Raw genomic sequence first — 19,889 nt, forward strand, 5'->3', positions numbered from 1 at the left:
ACATATTCTAATGTGTCATTTGTTTTGAACATGATGTTCTAGATCAATGTCTCTTTCCACACAAATCAGGAATTCCAATTTTGTCCTTTTTTTTTTTTCCTTTTTCCTTTCAAGCATCATTTAATTGAATGTTCTCCAGCTGTCTGGTTGTTTCTATGATGTCCTTGATTGACCAAAGCTCGCCAGTGCTGAAATCCCAGCTAGGAGGAGAATATATTGCTGCTGTCACTGTGCCCATACAGGTCAGCCAGCTTTCTGAAGCGTGGTCCCCAATCGCTAAGATAGTCATAGTTCTGCTCCGAGTCCGTGCTGAGCGATTCCAGTGAGCTAAGGGACTCAGCCACTGACCCGCTGCCCTCAAAAGCGTATGTCTGCAGTGAGTCATAGGGAGGAGCAGACGGGTCCACGTCCGCATCCTTCAGCCGATCCCATATAAATTCTCGAAAGATTCCATTGTCAGGGGTGATTTTGTAAGGAGGAGGTCTGGAGGAGTAAAGGGTGGGAACCTCGGGAGTGACATCTCTCCGAACCTTGCTCCCGTCTCGGACCACGTTCAGGTTGCGTAACGTGACCATGTCGAATGCCTCAGTGTCTTCCTCGCCGCCGCCCTCGTCATCGTAACGCACGATGTTCTCACGAACGTCCCGGTCTTCGTCCAGGATAAGAGGCTCTTTCTTTCTTCGACGCATGGTCACAATCAAGAGCACTAGCACTGCACAAAGGGACAGAGGACACACACAGAGGAAAAAGAGTAGATGTGTTAGTATCTGACAGTGCTGGTGGGGGGAGCTGTCAATATTTATAAACACCTCATAAGCAAATAAGTATGTAGAGTGTCTCATTTACAAGTCTAGATTTCACATCGAGGTGTGAATGTCTCCGATCCAAAATGTGTACATATATATGTGTGTGTGTGTGTGTGTGTGTGTGTGATGCCATCAAACTGATTAATGACATATATGTGGGTTATGGACTGTTAGTTGCTTGTATGAGGTCCTAGAGGTATATTTATTCTATGAAAGATAAGGTTATCTTCAGTAATTTAATTTGCAGCATGAATCAGAAAGGATATTATCTACACTTATTTACGACACTGCACTGCCCTTTTTGTTTAACAGACTGCAGTTGGGCTGGCCTAAAATTCTCACGTACAGTTTACCTTTATTATCGTCTCAGTTCAATTAAGCCAGGTCAGGTACATTGACTTTATCAACACATTCATCAGATTGGACTTTAGTGGTTTTAATAGCACTCAAGACACACCGTGAACAGGGAGTCTTTCATCTTTGAAAGAGGTGTTAAGGAGTTAGAGGTTGATTTAATCTCCTCCTACAGTTTAGCTGACAACAGTAAATAACAGTACACCTCCTTTGTCACACTCTTACATACACAACACTATTATAAACGCACGCGCACGCACACACACACACACATACACACACACACACACACACACACCTCTAAGCCAGAGTAACACATGCATGCTCAAAGGCACATGCATGCACATACCTACACAAACACACACACACACACACAAACACACACACACACACCAGATTTTAAACCAGACTAACAGTTTTGTGTTTTCACTCTTGGCTCTGTCATGTTCTTGAAATGTAAACACAGTGAGATAAACACATAGATGCATGAACAGGAAGATTTAGAGCGGGGAAATGCGCTGTAAATATGAGGCTTTAATGGCACCTCACTCCACTCCGGCACTCACACAAGCAGCTTATCCCAGCCAGGGCAGCACTAAATCCTTTTTATGAGCACAGCATATGCCCACTGTATCTGGCACATACGGCAGGATTATATGACAGTCAAAAAGAAAAAAAAAATTACCAGACCTGTCAGAACCTTAAAATTATAGAGAAGACTCTCGTCATGTTTGCTAACATCACTGTTTTACATTTTAGTTATTTATAAATAAAATCAATGATTAACCCTTTTAACAAAGTGTAATAGAATATTTCAGAAGACTGCTTCCACACAGCTGTGCTAAAAGAAAAGAAAAGAAAAAAAAAAAAGAAAGAAAAAAAGAGCGTGATGCTTTCATCCTCAGGGCACACCCAAAAACACATGGTTTCAAGAAAAAAAAATGTCTGTGTACTAATAGCAGAACTCTCTTCCTGTTCTTAAAATCCAGAGCTGTTTCCTCTCATTTGAGCATCTGCAAGCAATGACACCAGCAAACCACCAAAAACCATTCACTGGAAAGCATCTGTCTCCCTCTACAAACTTTCTACTAACATATTATTGTATGTTGCAAAATTCTATATTGCATATATATACATATATATATACATATATATGCAAGAGGAGAAGAAAGAGTGCTGCTGAGGAAAAAGATGGATTGATGAGGAGAGAGAGAGGGAGAAAGAGAGAGAGAGAGAGAGAGAGAGAGATAATGAGAGTGGGTGTGGAGCAGAAAGAGAGAGTGGGGGGGGGCAAGTGTCTAATGATCCATCCCTCAAGCCTACCACCACAAGTGTGAAATATGGTGCCAGAGAATCATACTTCATCCCCCGGCACCATGTCGTTTCTCTGGGCCAGACAGGCTGTGAGAGTGGGCTGAAGAGGAGGGAGTCACACATGCACTTGCATAATCACCACAAGACAAACATGGAGGGAGGAGAACACAAAAACACAAGTGTTGGAGAATGACTTCATATACCGTAGTTGTTGAATGAAAGTCTACAGGGAAGCCTCTGTCTCTTTCTCACTCTCACTTTTCATATGTTAACTAAGATGTATTAAGGATAGAGAACTAAACCTGTCACATCAGCGGTATTAAGCCGTCTTCTACTTCATTAAGTTTTCACTTGTATTGTTTTATAGATTTGGCTTTCGCTTTGTTCGTTTATTTTCTTTCCTTTCTGGTTTTACTTTAAAATATGTTAGTGTGACTGATGCAGTATGAGTGTGTAAGGTAGTATGAATGTTCATGGATCCTTTTTACTGGAGAAAAATTGAGGAGCTCTACTTAAAAACTTGATTTAACCACCACACATTTTTGACATAAGATGGATGTTCAGCAGCATCGCTGGATCAATGCAACATTATCCCCAATTTGCTGTAATTGGATTGAGAAAACAATCCATCATGCAGAATCAATTAAACAACAAGTGGGATATTTTGTGGGTGCTTCATTCCCATCGACCTCAACAAAAGGAGTCAGTCAGTGTTGTTAAGGCCATTCTGCCTCTCTCTCTCTCTCTCTCTCTCTCGCTCTCTGTCTCTCTCTCTCTCTCTCTCTCTCTCTCGCTCTCTCCTTATGTGAATCAACCTTTGCTAATAGTCATGCGCAGTTAGACAAAAGCTGTTCAGGACTGCCATATAAAGGGATAGATTTGCCAGTGTGTCTACTGCCACTGTACACTGTAGCAAAAGACATGAATGTATTTGTATATTATGATGTCATGAGGACACTGTGTCTGTTGAACAAAAAATTGTAACATATTGGAATTTTTTTTTACTAACTAACCACTCAGATACATTTGACTCATACTCATAGAGTAGGAAAAAGAAACAGTGAGGGACTAGACTGAAATTCTGTGTGCGAATGTGAATACACACACACACACACACACACACATACACACAGCACAAATGCACAACTCTGCGACCCAAAGCCATGGTTGTCTCTGAGCCCCAGGCTGAGCTGACCCCAGTCTGTCTCTGTACCCATGACTGTGGAGTAATGAGGGAGAGAGGGAGGGAGAATTCACAGGGACCGAGCTCAGGACACACGGCCAGCTGTCATCATGTGAGACGTTCCTCTCAAATTCTTTAGATTACTCTCTTCCAAAAGAGAAAAAAAAGAAAGAAAGATAGAAAAGAAAAATCATAAAGAAAAAAAATCACCCTAATCACAAAAGCAACACAGTTGATTAATTTAAACTTTTGAACTGTACCTGTGTCATCTCATTGAAACATGACACTGACAGAAAATGTCTATATGATAAAATAAATGTACAGAGACAGTAAAACTTGTAGAATATGCTAGACCCACTGTGTCAGTGTATTAGTACTTTCATCAAATGGATACTTTCATCAGATGGATACTAAACTGAGAATAAGACAGTGCTTTTCTAAGCTATATTTCTTGTATTCTTTTTTCTTTTATTCTTGTGTTTGTCTGGCAGGTCTGCACAATATAGCATGCTGTCTTTGATGACTAACATAAGGGACAGCAGCCAACAATGTTTGTTGAGTCATTGTTCAGAAGAAAGAGAGATAGAAACGCTCTGCTTGAATTTGTAACTCTCTTCATCCACCTCTCCTCCTTCTGTCTCTCCTTTTCTCCTCTTCGTAACCCGGACTGAGTGGGCCAAAGCCCCGGGGGTCTGGGCTTACTTAGCCTAAAATAACTGGCAGAGTAGTCTAGCTAGAACAGTGGTCTAATCTTATTGATGCAGGAAGTTTGGAGTGGGGGCTGAGACTCGGTGGAGCTTTAATTCCACGCAAAAAAGAAAAAAATAATAATAAAAAAAAAACCCTTGCCATAACTGTCCTACATCATTTGGAAATGAAATGAGATGTGCACACATGCATGCAAGCATATACACAGATATAGAGATGTACTTTATATTTGTCTAAATAAAGCAGACAACTAGCATTTAATGAATTTAAGTTGCGATACCAAAAATATTCCTTTACACTGGATACATTTATAGAAATTTTCAAAGAGTAGTCAGACAGGCTTTAGACATTCAGATCACCACTGAAGTAGAGTGTTACCAAAAATTGTACTATAAAAAAGGCTGTAAGATTAAAAATATATATATATATATATATTTATCAGTAGATCATTTAAAAAGCCACTCAGCAGTACCTGTCTGTCTTAATTAGCTTTTGTCTTTTGAACAACAGAAAGAGTACATACGGTAGACCTTCTCTTATCCTCGCTCCTCTCTGTTCAGCCAAACAATGCAATCAAACAGCAATCTGTTGATTGATTGCTTGCTTCTGAGAGGCTGTTTAGCTTCATGCCATGCCACAAGTGTGTGTGTGTGTGTGTGTGTGTGTGTGTGTGTGTGACAGAGAGAGAGAGAGGGAGTGAGAGAGAGAGAGAGAGAGAGAGAGAGAGAGAGAGAGAGAGAGAGAGAGAGCACTAAGTAGAGAACTAACATGTATGCATATTCAAAATGCAGAAATTACATGTGATAAAATAATCTCATCTCCAAACCACTTCTCATCTTAAAGATACACCACATGCAGACTTTTTTGGTCTGTGATGGTTTTTGCACATTAATGTTTATCTTAATATTTCATTGCACTGCAAAATCTGATTTTGATCCACCAGAAAATGTAGGGAGGAAAGTTAGGCAGACACTCAGAACTTTGTTGAGATGGAGTCCCTAGTTAATTCAGATACTGCCTCACACAATTTATGAGATCATACAGCTGTCCCATATTTCACACTTCATTAGGCATTTTCAGTTCCACTGGAATTAGGGGAGGCAACACCGGTACCCAATAAGAACGACTGCACATCCACGATCAGCTAACGGAGTCTGCTCTGTCTCCAGCAGTTACAGTATCTCAGGCCACATCAAGCTGTTCCAGTCACAGCCTGAGATACGGGCTCTCAATGACATAATCAAGAAATCAATTCATCCATCACCACTTCATTCTCCCCCACTCTCCTAGTTGCCGGGTCAACAAATCAACACAAAGAGGGACTCCTCAACCAATCAGAGCCAGTGAGTAGTACATATTTGGGCAGAGTACACTCATCAAACAATCAACTAATGAATCCCCAAATACAGCAATCAAAGACACGTCACCAACCACCCAGGAGGAGAAAACAAGCCAATCTGCCCAAACAGAGACCACATCGTGAGTGCTGTCTTTCACTGATTATGTGGTTGTGTTACCCATGTTCTTGATGATTAATATCACCACCAGAAGAACATGAGCTTGTAAATATTTAAGAAAATAACGCAGAAATTATGTAATAATTTAATAATAATATAATTAGGACAAACTGTGTCATTCTAGATTTACTACTACCACTACCACTACTACTACTACTATAATAATAATAATAATATTAATAATAATAATAATAATAATAATAATAATAATAATATCTGGTGCGATAACATTCAGTGAAAGACAGAATCTTCTATAATTTTGTTATGCCCAATCCAATAAATCTCCCTTCTTACAAACACTATGACAACCAGAATATATTTGGCACTTTGTTCTTACACAAACTGTGGTGTTGGCATCATTTGTCTATCACACAATATTGCCTATTCAAAAAGCAGATGGATCCTGCCGTTTCAGCTGTGGTGACAGAATAAGGGGCACCATCGTATGCTGTTTGAAACTGGGCCTTTATATGAAATTTGAGCAACAATTGCAAAATATTGCCAATATGGACCATACATAGCGGTATTGTGGTAGGCCAAAGCTGTATGTCTCTTACCCAGAAGTGTGAGGATGCAGGCAAGAATGGCAATGAGAGCTCCTGTACTGAGTCCGGCAGACAGCATGGAAGCTTCAGTCCCACAGGACTGGGGCGCACCATCCGCGTCACAGTCACACACACGGATGGATAGTGTGTTTGTACTGCTGAGGGAAGGTGTACCACTGTCCACTATCAGAACAGGTAGCCAGTACATGGACTGTTCCCGGCGCTGGAAACCACCTCTCTTGGTCAGAATGGATGCTGTGTTGTCTGGAAAAATTAAAAAAATATATATATACAGATGGTTTCCTGGGGTTAAGAACAGATGATACAAATAAGAAGTCTAGATTCCAGTAGGGTTCATTTCAGGAGCCCTAACGATCAGATTTCCGTAATGGACCAAATGAATTCTTTTCCAGGCTGAGTTGATGACACAGACCCGGCCAACACGATTACTTTGTTGTGTTGTCAGATCTACTTTGCCATGAAAGTTAAGCTAAAATCTAATATATTTTTATAGGAGAAGAATTTTTACTTTAGCCAACACTATCAGTCGACTCTTGGCTCATCAAAAGTCAGACAAAGTTTTACAGCCAAACAGGAAAGCACTATATAGACATGGTAATTAGACTGGGATGGCCAGAAATAAGTAATACATTTTCATTCTATAAAAGCGTCATTAGAGTGACGCAAATGACACAGTGTGGTACCTTTGTTGTCTCTGAGTGTGAAGTTAAGGTTCCCAGCAGCCTCTGCAGCCAGAGCAAAGAAGAAGCGATGACCACTGGGAGGTTCGTCTTTATCCACAGCACTGATGGTCTCAATGACCTGAGAACATAAATCATTTCAGTCTCATTAATTGTTATTTATTTCTGACAGCACTCAGGTCCATATCAGTAAAGAACTCATTCATATATCTTTTCTTTGTTAATGCACTTGCATAATCAGCGCCATTATTTTGCCATAAAACATATGCCTGAGATTGCATCTCAAAGTCTGGAGAATTTATGCATGGTGCATCACACATCAAAATAAGAACCTGTGTGATTGAAACAAATTATGATCACTACTCTAATACGTCGACACATATGTGATACGGACTTGCTGACAAAATGCCATTTCAATGTCGTGTCAGAGCAAACTCTGAATTAAGTTCACTTCTAGAGAGCATGAGAAACAGAAAAGACTATTTCTATAATCAGATTTTTTTTTCTGCCACAGATTCTGTTACCACTGCCCAAAATAAAACCCACGGCAGTTGAAATCCGAGTGTAAATTCAGTTCCAAATAACATCAGGTGGATTAAGTTAAAGTCAATAAGCTATCTGTGATTGACAATGCTTAGACAGTATACAGGGATTTAAAAATTTGGAAAGCCATTCTGGGTTTATGCTCCACCAAAAGCTCCAAACCGTCGAAAAGTGCTGTGTTTTACAGATGCTTATCTGGGTGACCCATCAGGTGGTACACTAAGAAGATTCCACTGACACACTGTTGTGGCCTAATCGGAGGGCTTTGGCTAGGTTAAATACTGTGTGCACAGCTACTCCCCCATGTTTAGCTGCAGTCAGCACAAACTCAATCTGCTAGAAAATCTCCTAAAAAAAAAAAAAAAAAATACACAGGCCAAGTCTGAGGGTATACTGCATAACTAATGGAGACAAATTCATAGGCTTCTCAATCACAACAACAACAACCCCATTACGACCTTGTGGTAACATTAATGTAACCAGCATCTTATTTATTCACTTAGTGATTATGTTTTAACCTACCCCTCTAACATTAAGTGATTATTTGGCAAGGGGAATAATGAGAGATTTATTTATTAATTTTTTATCTGTAAATATTTATAAATCATAACATGGTTGCTCTATTTCACTTCAGATACCACATCCTGAAGAGGATGTGTCTTTAATACGTACCATAAGGCTTTTTTCATATCCTACAAAAGTATGGTGTTGTAGAGCATACATTTCTACTCTACCACACATCAACACGGTCCATTTAGGACAAGACCAGTGTTCTTGAAAATGTTCATTTACACAGGCAAAAATGATTCCAAGCTGTTCATTTTGTAACTTCCAAAACAGCAAAATGAGTTTTTTTCTATTTGAATTACATAATTGCATATTTTAGCAGCAGTACTAACACATGAAATCTGAGAGTCCATTGTCTTGTCCTCACCATGTGTGCCATTGGCAGAATATGGAGATTCTCCACTCATTCTGACTCCATGGTGGATATTTTAACCCATACTGAGATGGTTTAGACAGAGCCAGCACACACACACACACACACACAGACACAGACACACATACACACACACACACACATCAATACCCCAGCCTGTCAGCCTGAACTGGCCACATTAAATTCAAATAGAGTCATTAAAGAGTTCAAAAAGCTTCATGACAATACTTATTCATTAACTCGCTAAATCACCCTTAACACAGAGAGACTTAACCATGATCCGCTGGGTTTATGGAGAGTCTGATGCATTCAGTCATCTGCTGTTTTTCATAAATACTGAAAATAATATTGAAATTAAAAGACCTTCAAGGACATGAAGCTGAAAATGGAGGTCATGGATAAGACTGGAGAATGACCCCATTAAAGATGTTTATTGTGTCTGATCTCGGGATCGCTTCTCTGAAGCAGTCATCTGTTTTACACTGCAGTGGCCATCTGATATATTTCTCTTATTTGTGGAACACTTTAAAAATCTGTTTCGTTTGCTCACATTGCATGGAAAGGAAGGCATGGCCAACACCAATCACAATCACGGTGTATGCGTCACAGATGAGTCTCATGACATAAGATACCACGAAACCCTCGGGTGAATCCCTAATATAAACATATGGCCACAAAGACCAAACAACCAACAAGCAGATCCGTTCAAAGACAATGGACTGCTGCTTTATTTCCCAGACCACTGCCTGATCTTCATTGCAAGGATTATTCTTTAAATATCTTTTTTGTTGGGTCACCAGCTCAAATCTTCTGTGGGGACAGAGCCTCTAGTGCAGTGAAAAACATAGCGATTTGGCTGCAAATAAGACGCTGCACACATATTTTCAAAACGGTCTTCACTGTGACGCGTTGGTACTTCCGCAAAAAATGTTGCAGAAAACATATGCCACAGGGGACAGTACATGAATTCTAAAAACATACAGGGGTACGGGGTTCCACGCAGGAAAGGGGCCAGAAATACTAAGTCTGCTGGGTTTCAGAGAGATGGCAAAGTAATTTGGTAGATAATATAAAAAGCGAGTGCCGAGATTGAGAACGGATGGGAGCCCACGAGGACCAAAACACATAGAGAGACTTCCTGAGGGGCTTTTTGTAATGCTTTTCAAAGACTGAGTGAGCATCTGTGAGACGTGCCTGCGAGCACCTCCACGCTTAGTAAAAACAAATAAGATTCACAGAGTGTCTGGGATGAAGGCAGGCTAGATTTAATTGCTGCAACACAAACAATGATGTTACTACAGGGAACTATGTAAAACTACCAAACACTGTCCTTTCTGTCCCTCTGTTTAGATAATTCTGATGGGAGATAAAGACTTGCTTTAAAACTCGCAAAACTCTCAATGCCACTTTATAGCTCCTCAAATAGATAATTCTTTCATGCTGTTTCCTTGCCCAACTGATATAATCTAACTAGAGAGAGGCAAACAATTCCAAAACTATGTGGCATAACAATATTGAGCACCTGCTGAGTTCATTACTTCTGTTCCTGTAACATCTTGTCATGTGCATGAATATCTCACAAGCACACACACCACACACACACACACACACACACACACACACACACACACACATGGCCGAGGTCTAGAGAGATTCTCTCTTATGGTGTCATCTGAGTCAAGCGAAGTGTGCTTTGACATGACATGACTGGAAATGATGATGGTTCAGAAGGTTAAGAGCCACTGTAGTCAATCAGGCTCTGATTCTTGACAATAGGGTTTATTACACTCATTAAAAAAGATTTAACAAGATCCTCACATAACAATTTAAGTGTTCTCAGCAGGTAACCTTCATCTGAGTCACCTCAGGAGCATCTGTCACTTGTCCGGTAATTGTGCTTGAACGCTGTGTCCCTTATATGCGAATGGATATGGGTATGAATTTTTTTTTTTAACTTTAAAGCTGTAGCTGAATTTTTAGCAGTGGCTCTAAGGGGACTCATGAGTCTGAGTCATTTGGAGATGGCAGCAGATCATCACATTGCCATCTGACACAATGCCATACTCCACAACAAACTGATTTCATGCCAACATCCCCTCTGCCTAATTTGCATTGTGTGAAGCTTTTCCATGCCAAAACCTTGTGTTATGATCCATTGATCGGACTGACCTGCCACAAAAATCTGCATGACGTCTTTCCCCATCATTTACTCTAACCATGTGTTCACTGCTGGCCATGAGTCTACAGCATCATGCTCTTGTTTGGGGTTTCTGTAATGCTCTCATGTCGTTAAAACATCCTGAATATTTACACAAGTAGCTGAAGAAGGATTTTATCCTTGTTCAGTGTTCTTAAGATAAAATCGGTGCTATCAGGAATATTATAAGGCAATATGTAAATTTGACACAGTACTCAGTAAAATGGGGGATTAAGGATTTCATCCCGAAACCAAAATGTAATTCAGTCATGACATTTGCAAACAGCAACTAAATGAAAATATTATGCACTATATCCCCTCGTTTTATCTAACCCGTCTATTTTCCAAGGCATTCAATATTAAAGTCTTCTAACAGACACTTTTTAGATACAGAGATAATGTAGTGTATGCTTCAGTACCTGTCCAGGTCCAGCACTCTCACAGAGGAACGTCTCATATTCAATGGCAAAGACAGGTGCGTTGTCATTAATGTCCATTACTGTTATCAGAGCCACTCCTTTTCCCACCTGAGAGGGGTCCACTGCAACGAAAGAGAAAAAGAGGGCTCATCCATACAACAGAGCAGTCTTATACATGAGTACATATGCAACAAGATGATGGTTGATAATGTGAAAAAAAAAAAAAAACATCTTCAGCACAGGATGACATTTTTTGTTGCTTTATTTATTTATTTTTTAAATACATTTAAAATTTTAAAATATGTTTATTTCCTTTTACTGCTGATGGTTTATCAGAGCCTTTCAGAATTTTAAAGTTTAAGGAACCTTGGTTCAGCAAGGGCAAATTTTCCAGTCAAACTTGACATGCTCTTTTACCCTAACAAGCTAACAAGCTCATCTCCTCTTTTCTGTCATGTTCCTATCTCGCATCTCATGTGTTAGAGCTGAGTTTAAGGAGAATCTCTCGCCAGGAGTGTCGGAACTGCCAGCTTGTTCTTTTTTAGCCATTAAACATGAAACATCAGAGAAAAAAGATAAATGGTTAAAATCACACCCGAAGGTTTGCTGTATTCAGACACATTGGAGATGGTATGTGTATTTAGTTAGTTAAGAAGAGATGAGATTTTTAGAATAGGGTAAATGCCAGTGATGAAATTGCACTTTTTTCTAATAAATACCCCGCAACATCATAACACAATTTCCTTGAATTCTCAGTCCTAGAAAGGGAACAAAGGGGTGGAAGAAAGACCTACAATATTAGAATGTTGAACATTTAAATGTCAGTTAAAAACTCTCTTGATTAATATTTTTCTCTGAGAATAACACAAACATCACTATACACCCCCCCCCCACACACACACACACACCACCACCACCACCACCTCCCCGATCCAATAGCACAAGCAATACAACTGGCATTCAGTGGAAACTTTGCAAAGGCAACATTTTTTTGCTCATGTGTGTTTGACTGAATTTTTTAGTCCTGCCAATATCCAACTGAACTGCTCTGAGCCAGCAAAACATGCAGTGACACCCCCTCCCTACCGCCACCACCGCCCCTTCCTTATTCAGACATAGAAAGGTTTCCCAGTATGTAATCACAGCGGTGTGTTGTGTTTTGCCGTTATTTATAATGTTAGTAATGGAGTTAGGCAGATGCATAACCAAAGATGCAGATCAGCATCCAAAGGTTTACTAAGCAAGAACAACATTTGTTTTCAGAGTGCAAGAACTCCTGGCCATACTTCCAATCAACTACAAACACCTGGGAAGGGCAAAAAGCACTCAGTCAACTGGAAGAGAGACATCTGGTATCCCTCTTTCAGTGTGTTTATATTTGGTTGGTGCCAAAGGACTACCCTTTGCTCATACTGCCTATTCTACACAGAACTGTTATTGATTTTTAAGGTGCCATTTTCTGAATGTAAGCTTAACTACTTTTGTAAACTCACTTATGTGTACACCAGGAAAGCATGAAAAATAAAGAATACTTTTGAATGAACTATGTAAAATCTCTATCTGCTATCAGTTTTTTCTGCACTACGTTAAGAACAAATGATAAATTCTTCTAGACAACTGAACCATTACAAAAAAAAAAAAAAAAGCAATCTGTACAAAAATAGTAAAGATCATGAGAGAAGGAAGACAATGGTCTTTATCCCACTGAGCTGAGCTGAGCTGATTGAAAACATTAGTAAATATATTTTTGTAGGTGTATGGCTTACTACAGCAAAGAGAATGTGGGCTGGGAATCGCTGACTCATTCTGGTTTGAATTTGATTGAGTATAAAGCAATTTATTGTGTGTGCACCTTACTCCCACACAACAGTGCTTGTCTGAGCTCAATATCGCTGTCCTCGGGAAGCATACAGTTTAACATCACTCAGTGTGAAAGAAAAGAAAAACTGATTTTAAAGAATCCGTGCCAGAGAGTACAGGCTTTGTATTTCGCAGTATTCTCCTGCTGTGTGATGAGTAAACCACATATGCTGATGAGTATTTTGCACCTGTTGTCGATTTTCGGAGGTGAAGAGGGGATGAGAGACAGAACTCTCAATTAGAGCTAATTTGTTTATTTATTTAACATTAAACAATCACAACAGTACGTGTCTGCCAAGGCTGATGCCATGCCATGCAATATTCTCAGCTACAAAATGAGCAGACATCAATTAGTAGTTTTATTCTTTAGAGCATCTTTTAATGGTAATATGAGGACAAGTTTTTATTTCCCAGTCCTGCTCTCACTTTATCACGTATACTGATACCTATTAAACTTGATGAATAAAACTATTGAAGCATCAGCATATAAAACTGTTCCATACTGAAACTTGAAGTTTAAAAAGGTCTCCTCTACCTAACACTTCTTTCAGACACAATAGTCTAGCAATGCAAATTCTGCAGCGCAGAACTCTTCTCTCCTGATTTTCAGAACCATTACAACTTTCTGTCAGTGTGGGCAAAAGACAAACAGCACCAAAGAAAAGCCTGTAGTTTCAGCAAGTTTCCAGTTCACTCTAAAAACAGATAGAAGAGAACATTTCAATCTTCTCTGCCAAGATCTATTCCTGGGCTCTGGAAAGCCCCTGACAATGATCGATAGTCTAAGAGGGAGAACTTTGCAAACTTCCCGTAAGCTCGTCTACATTCGTAGCCGTGGAGTAAAAAATGTGACTCTTGGAGGCAATTATCATTCCTCATCATTCAGATCACTATGGCTTGGTCTGTTTCCGCAGACAGCAGGGTGGACTGGAGAACAGGTGTTCTTGAGTGAAGGTCAAGGTGAATATCAGGGTTTGGTAGGGAAAGGAGTGGGACGCAAGCTCTGGCCATCAGCTAGAATCAGGACGAGGCTCCATCAAACACCACGACTTCTGGAGGAGATGGAGGACTTCAGTCATCTCCACTACAGAGCATCTGTTCAGGACCTGGCCTCCAGGCTCCAGGCCTCTCTTGTGTAGACCAGACACAGATGACCAACTCTCAGATCATCAGATTTCACATGCGTGATCTTTTGGTGATGTAAGAGAGATGGATCTGCACACATGCTGAATCCACACGGTTTGAAATATTGATTGCTTCAATACTGTGCCAAATGATGGTCTGGTCAAAGCCCGAGAGACCTCAGATAATGATATTCATGAGGAGACTGCTCTGGAGGCATAGCTTTTTATTTCATCTTACACTACGCAGGATTTTACTACTGGCTTGCAAAAAGTTAAAAAGCAGCTGCTCAAAACCCTCCAATGTCATACATAACTAAAAATGTATAAGTCCAGTTTGACATACGGTGACTATTTGAATATCTCAGTTTTTTAATAGAGGAGGCTGAAGACGGTGCATCTGTATGTGAAACTGAAGTACTGCAAATGCTTTATTGAACAATGTTTTGGGATGCTTGACATTGTCTATCAACAGAGGAATTCAAAGGGCTGAGCAGGGAAAGACAGAGAAATTCTCTTAAATTTGAAGGCGTTCCTATCAAGGGCATTACAACCTTGGAGTTACAAGAGGTCTTTCAGTTAAGACCCCCACCCCCACCCCCTATCCCCTAAAAATTGTATAGCAACAAAACAAACCCATTTTTTTTATCTATAAAGATTCAATACAAAAATAAATAAATAAAACAGTTTTAACAAGTTGACTCACAGCTCTCAATGGCAAGAATGGTAATGTTGTGCACGGCATTGACTTCTCTGTCTAGTGGCTTTGCTGTACTGATGACCCCTGTTGCAGCCTCTATGTTAAAGAATCGCTCCAGGTCTGTATTGCGGTCTATTGAATATCTGCAGACATGAAAATACAATATCAGAACATTTTTCATCCACAATAACAAGAACCAGATACTATGGTCGGTCTCTGCGGTGGAGTCTGATCATTAAAAAAAGAGTAGACTGTCAGACTCAGTAACACTTTGCTTAAGTTGTCAGCCTGAAAATGGAACCAGACAGAGAGAAGTTTTGCCTTACAACAGAATCAACGAGACAATGATGTTTCATGTCCAATCAAATTATTTGAATTGACTTTTATTGCTCAGTGATTGAGTTCGCTTGAAATGTTTGAATTTATGATGGAGTATCAATTTACAAGCATGTATAGCTTCATATAATAAAACCGTGCTCTGGCCGCTGCAGCAAAGCAAAACATCTATATCGGTATCGTGACTGTAAATAAGACGTGTTTATAAATGTAAATGAATCCACAAGTGCATAGAGTAAAGACAGGAAATAACTTCGAATTGTGAAGATTTTCTTTAACGTAATATTTGTTCAGGATACTTCCAAGCATCAAAAAAATATTTAATGGTACTATATAATATCCATCAAACATGTCAGATGACAATCATCGCTGACCGTGCTATAAAAATTTCGTAATAGTGAAGATAATATCTCTTTTTCCCAGGAAGATTTATGTACACATTTAACATGCCAATATGTTGGAGTATCATTCTACAAACGAAAGTATAAAATGCTATCAATAATTTACTGTAATTGTGAATTTCTTTTTTTTTTTTTTTTTTTTAAAAAAGCAGTCTACGAGGCAGTTTTCCATACTGAAATATTTGATATCTCATAGTGGAACGTGTCGTGCAGTAAAACTTTTGATTAAATATAGAATAGGCCTAAATTAGTACTGTGTAACTGAACTTCATAACTGATGAAGTCCTACCTGATGGGACTGTTGGTGGAGTCAGGGTCCAGAGCAGAGACTGTTCCAATAATGGTTCCCACTTTGGCTGCTTCAGACACAACCATCTTACTGAGAGGAGAGGAGAAAATGGGTGGCTCATCTACATTCTCCACTGTAATCCGCACAGTGGCCGTGTCACTGAACGGTCCCTGGGACAAGAACCTTGGGTCTATGTTCTTGTTAGAGGCTTCAATTTTCAAAATGTAGCTGGACTTTGTTTCAAAGTCCAAATTCTGAGAGGAGGAGATTAGATGAGTGAGAAGACAGAGAAATATTTTTAATAAAGCTCTAGAATAAGTTAATAAAGAAAATATACGGTGTAAAAACCACATGAATAGAGTACACTGAAAATTAAACTTCGTTTTGTAAAATGACTCCTCTCTGAGTGTCGTTGTTTGGCTGCCTTATGACCTCTTGTTCCCTTTCATCCATCTCTCATTGAAGTATTAGTATTGACTGACAGGACAGTTGCACGGCGTCAAAGCAAAATATCGATTTTAAGACAAAGATACATGATGCTGAAAATGTCTTTTGAAATAGTTTCTCAGATATTCATTCATCACACTTGTCTGAGTGTAATATGCAGTGGATTGAAAAATGACGCGTACCTGCCTATTACTGCCCATAGTGCCATAACCCTGCCTAAATAAGAGCCAAAACTGACTCAGGTTCACTGGTTTGTGCTTTTCACAGTGGAAAGCAGTCAAATACTCAGTGACTTTGTCAACAGCTCAAAGGCACTGCATTAGCCACTTGTTTGCTGGATGGTGTCACTGATTATCTTGTGGCGGCTGTATCTGTTGCCTCGGATTAACTTCAGACATTATCTGCAGATGTGCAGCTTTTAGTGCCAGCATATTGTCTTATTTTGCTAATAGTCTAGCTCTCTCACTGGCACTATGAACTGCAAAACATGCCAGAAAACAAATGCTATTGCATTTCAAAACAGTGCAGTAATGTCCCAATTAACGATACCTTTTAGATGAATGCCTGCCCTGAACATCTAAATATCTAGAAACATCCAGGAATATAAATGAGTTTATCCATATGAATGATTATTTTCTTTTTTAAATGAGCCACACACATCGACACACCATCTGTAACGTACCCTCTGAAGAGTTATGACTCCTTCTTGAGTGTCTTTGTCTGCAGACACCCTGAAAATCCCAAGGCCATCGCCTTCAATAATTCTGTACTCCATCTCGGCATTGGGCCCCACATCCGCATCCAAAGGCTTTATCTTAGCCACCACTGATGCCACTGGCAGCGACTCTGGTACCGCAAACTGATAGGATTCTGCAAAGCAGACCAAATACACAGACAGATGGACACACACACACACACACACACACAGAAATGCTGAAGTTATTGATGACTTCTCTTAAGACTCTTTTCCTCTTATCCCCTGGTGGCTGGGACTGTGCTATCTACATTGTTAGGACATCATCGTTTCACCTGATGGGTCCCATTCCACATAACATTTATCCACTCATGGCATCTACTCATTTGAATGAAATAGACTAGAAACCTGGGCAGCAAAAACCATAATTAAATTTTGATAATGAGTAAGTTCGAGTATCAAAGAGAAGAAAACTTAGGGTTCAAAAATTTCCACTCAAAAGATGATCTTCAGGATAATTACACAATCACTATTGTTCCTTTTTCAAAAGGCAAGATTGCCCAGAGGCCTGCAGTTAATAATTAGTGTGAATATAAAACAGGGATAAGTCTGAATAATGGATCAGCCTGGAAACGGATGGATGCAGGTGAGAGAATCGTACTTCGTGAGAAGCGGGGAGGGTTGTCATTGACGTCTGTGAGGGTGACTGTAACGGACGTGGTGCCAGAAAGCCCACCCATCTGTCCCACCATATCCTTTGCCTGGATGACCAGCAGGTACTGGTCCCGTGCTTCCCGGTCCATGTTAGGCAAGGCAGTCCTGATGATTCCTACAATGGAAAACTTCCATTTAATCGAACAAAATCCATGAAGACCAATGTGTAAGAAAAACACACACACACACACACACACACATATACATATATATATATATATATATATATATAGGCCTAAATATAAATCTGGCTATGAGATTATACATTTCCTTCCATCAGTTTTGTTTTTAGATGGGAGGATTATGCACAAGCTGTTGAGCTCTCCTCTTAAGATGTACTTGGACCGAACAGTTTTGTGAATTGCCTACAATCAATCACTTGATGTCTGATAAACTCAAAGAGCACCAGGTTGTGAATTAGAAAATGTTGTGCCATCTGAAAAGCTCTTGAAAGAGCTGGGGTGTACTGCAATTAAAATAGGATTTGATATCATTTTCAAAGTCATGACTTTTCATCTTTATCTTATGCCTATAAATGAGGACTTAGAAATGTTTTTTAGGAGTGTCATGTTAGTTTTGGAATTGTGATCACTTAACTCATTCCTGTGTGATTAAACAAGCCTGTCTTTTCTCCAGACTCTGCCCAGGCAGCCAGTACAAATCCCATTTAATAAGTACTGCCATTAATTATATTTGACATGTTCCTTTTCTACATGTTTGGTGGAACAAACACCTTTTCATCAGCTAGAAACACTAAGAAAAATGTGGCCTTCGCTCATGAAACATCTTTAATTAATCAAGGCATGCTTTTCACAAAGAGAATAGTGTTTGTGCGCAGGCCGGGTAATGAACTCACATTTATGGACAGTGTGTTGATTGCATTAAATGATTTCATTCCATGTAATCAGGTGATGATGTGTGACTGATGTTATTGTCAGGCGGAACCTCATTACAACCATCTAACACTGTGGAATTTGTTCCATATACAAGCAAATCAATCAAAACAGAACTGTGCTTCTTTGTTCCGAACCAGTTGCTAAAATTGCTTTCAATTTCAGGGCAAAGTATTTGAAGGAATTGCTACTTTCACAATCTAAAGACGATTTTTTTAAGGCGTTTTAAAAAGTATTGAGTAAAAAGGTCACTTAAATTCACACAGACTTGTAAGTCTCCCTTTTGCATAGCAGTCACCTCAGACAAGTTGAGCAAGGCTTCCTCTGTCATGTTTGAACCCAATTATTCATTTTTTCACCCCAGTTTTGTCAAGTGGCATCGCACTTAAGAGAGAGTGCTATTACTTAGCTCTTCTGGCAACTGCTCACAGAGAGAGGGAGAAAGATACTGGTTACTCACCTACCCACAGAACACAGTCTAATGTTTTAATGTGGACTCCCTAGCTAACGTAACACTGGTTAGTTTTGTACCCAGATTCCGGACACATTCCAGCACTGTTAAACAGCACCTTAACTGGGAGGTGCCACTGTGGAGAGCCATTTTATAAGTTGTTGTTTTTGCTTTGCTTTGTTTTGGTTGTTTGTTTGCTGTTATGTTTTCATCTTTTCAGAAAACAGAACAAAAATCTACCCACGTAGCACATGGGTGGTGTAGAATAAGCCAAGACTAAATAACAGAGATTTAAATAAAAGAACAGCACAGCATTTCTTTTCAATATTTTTATGATATTTACTGACATTTCTTCATCTGACTTCCATTGTTTCTAAGCATTTAGGGATTTTGACTTATTTCTGAACATCCCACAGACAAACAAAAGAGAAAAACGAAGAATATGAAGACACAGAAACACCACAGGAGACACAGTAGGGGCACAGAAAGCTTTAACTAGTTGTGACACACCACATTAAAACATGTAATATGTCTTTCAAAAAACCTCCATATTTATAATTTATCCACTTCAAAGATCTCTTTTGGGCTTTTTACCTGTCTTTGGTTCCACAGAAAAATAGGGTTGTCCTTCCAAGATACTGTAGACCACTCTGGCACTGTTTCCATAGGTGGGGTCATCGGCATCTGTTGCCACTACCTCAACGACAGATGTGCCTACAAAAAGGATGACAGTTTGACCCCGCACTTATCACTGAG

At 39.6% G+C, this 19,889-nt stretch overlaps 1 protein-coding gene across 1 annotated transcript in view; it reads right to left on the bottom strand.

Annotated features, from left to right (window-relative positions):
* Positions 1-200: 200 nt before the first annotated feature.
* The window catches only part of cdh7a (cadherin 7a), a 31,987-nt gene continuing 12,298 nt past the window's right edge, over positions 201-19,889 (bottom strand). The window contains 9 exon segments of the mRNA XM_030773246.1: positions 201-712; positions 6,440-6,691; positions 7,132-7,249; positions 11,189-11,349; positions 14,915-15,051; positions 15,935-16,188; positions 17,064-17,251; positions 17,737-17,904; positions 19,728-19,847. Of these exon segments, the coding sequence (XP_030629106.1) occupies positions 201-712; positions 6,440-6,691; positions 7,132-7,249; positions 11,189-11,349; positions 14,915-15,051; positions 15,935-16,188; positions 17,064-17,251; positions 17,737-17,904; positions 19,728-19,847 (1,910 nt within the window).

This window comes from Chanos chanos, chromosome 5 (genome assembly GCF_902362185.1).
Source record: "Chanos chanos chromosome 5, fChaCha1.1, whole genome shotgun sequence".
Classification (NCBI taxonomy): domain Eukaryota; kingdom Metazoa; phylum Chordata; class Actinopteri; order Gonorynchiformes; family Chanidae; genus Chanos; species Chanos chanos.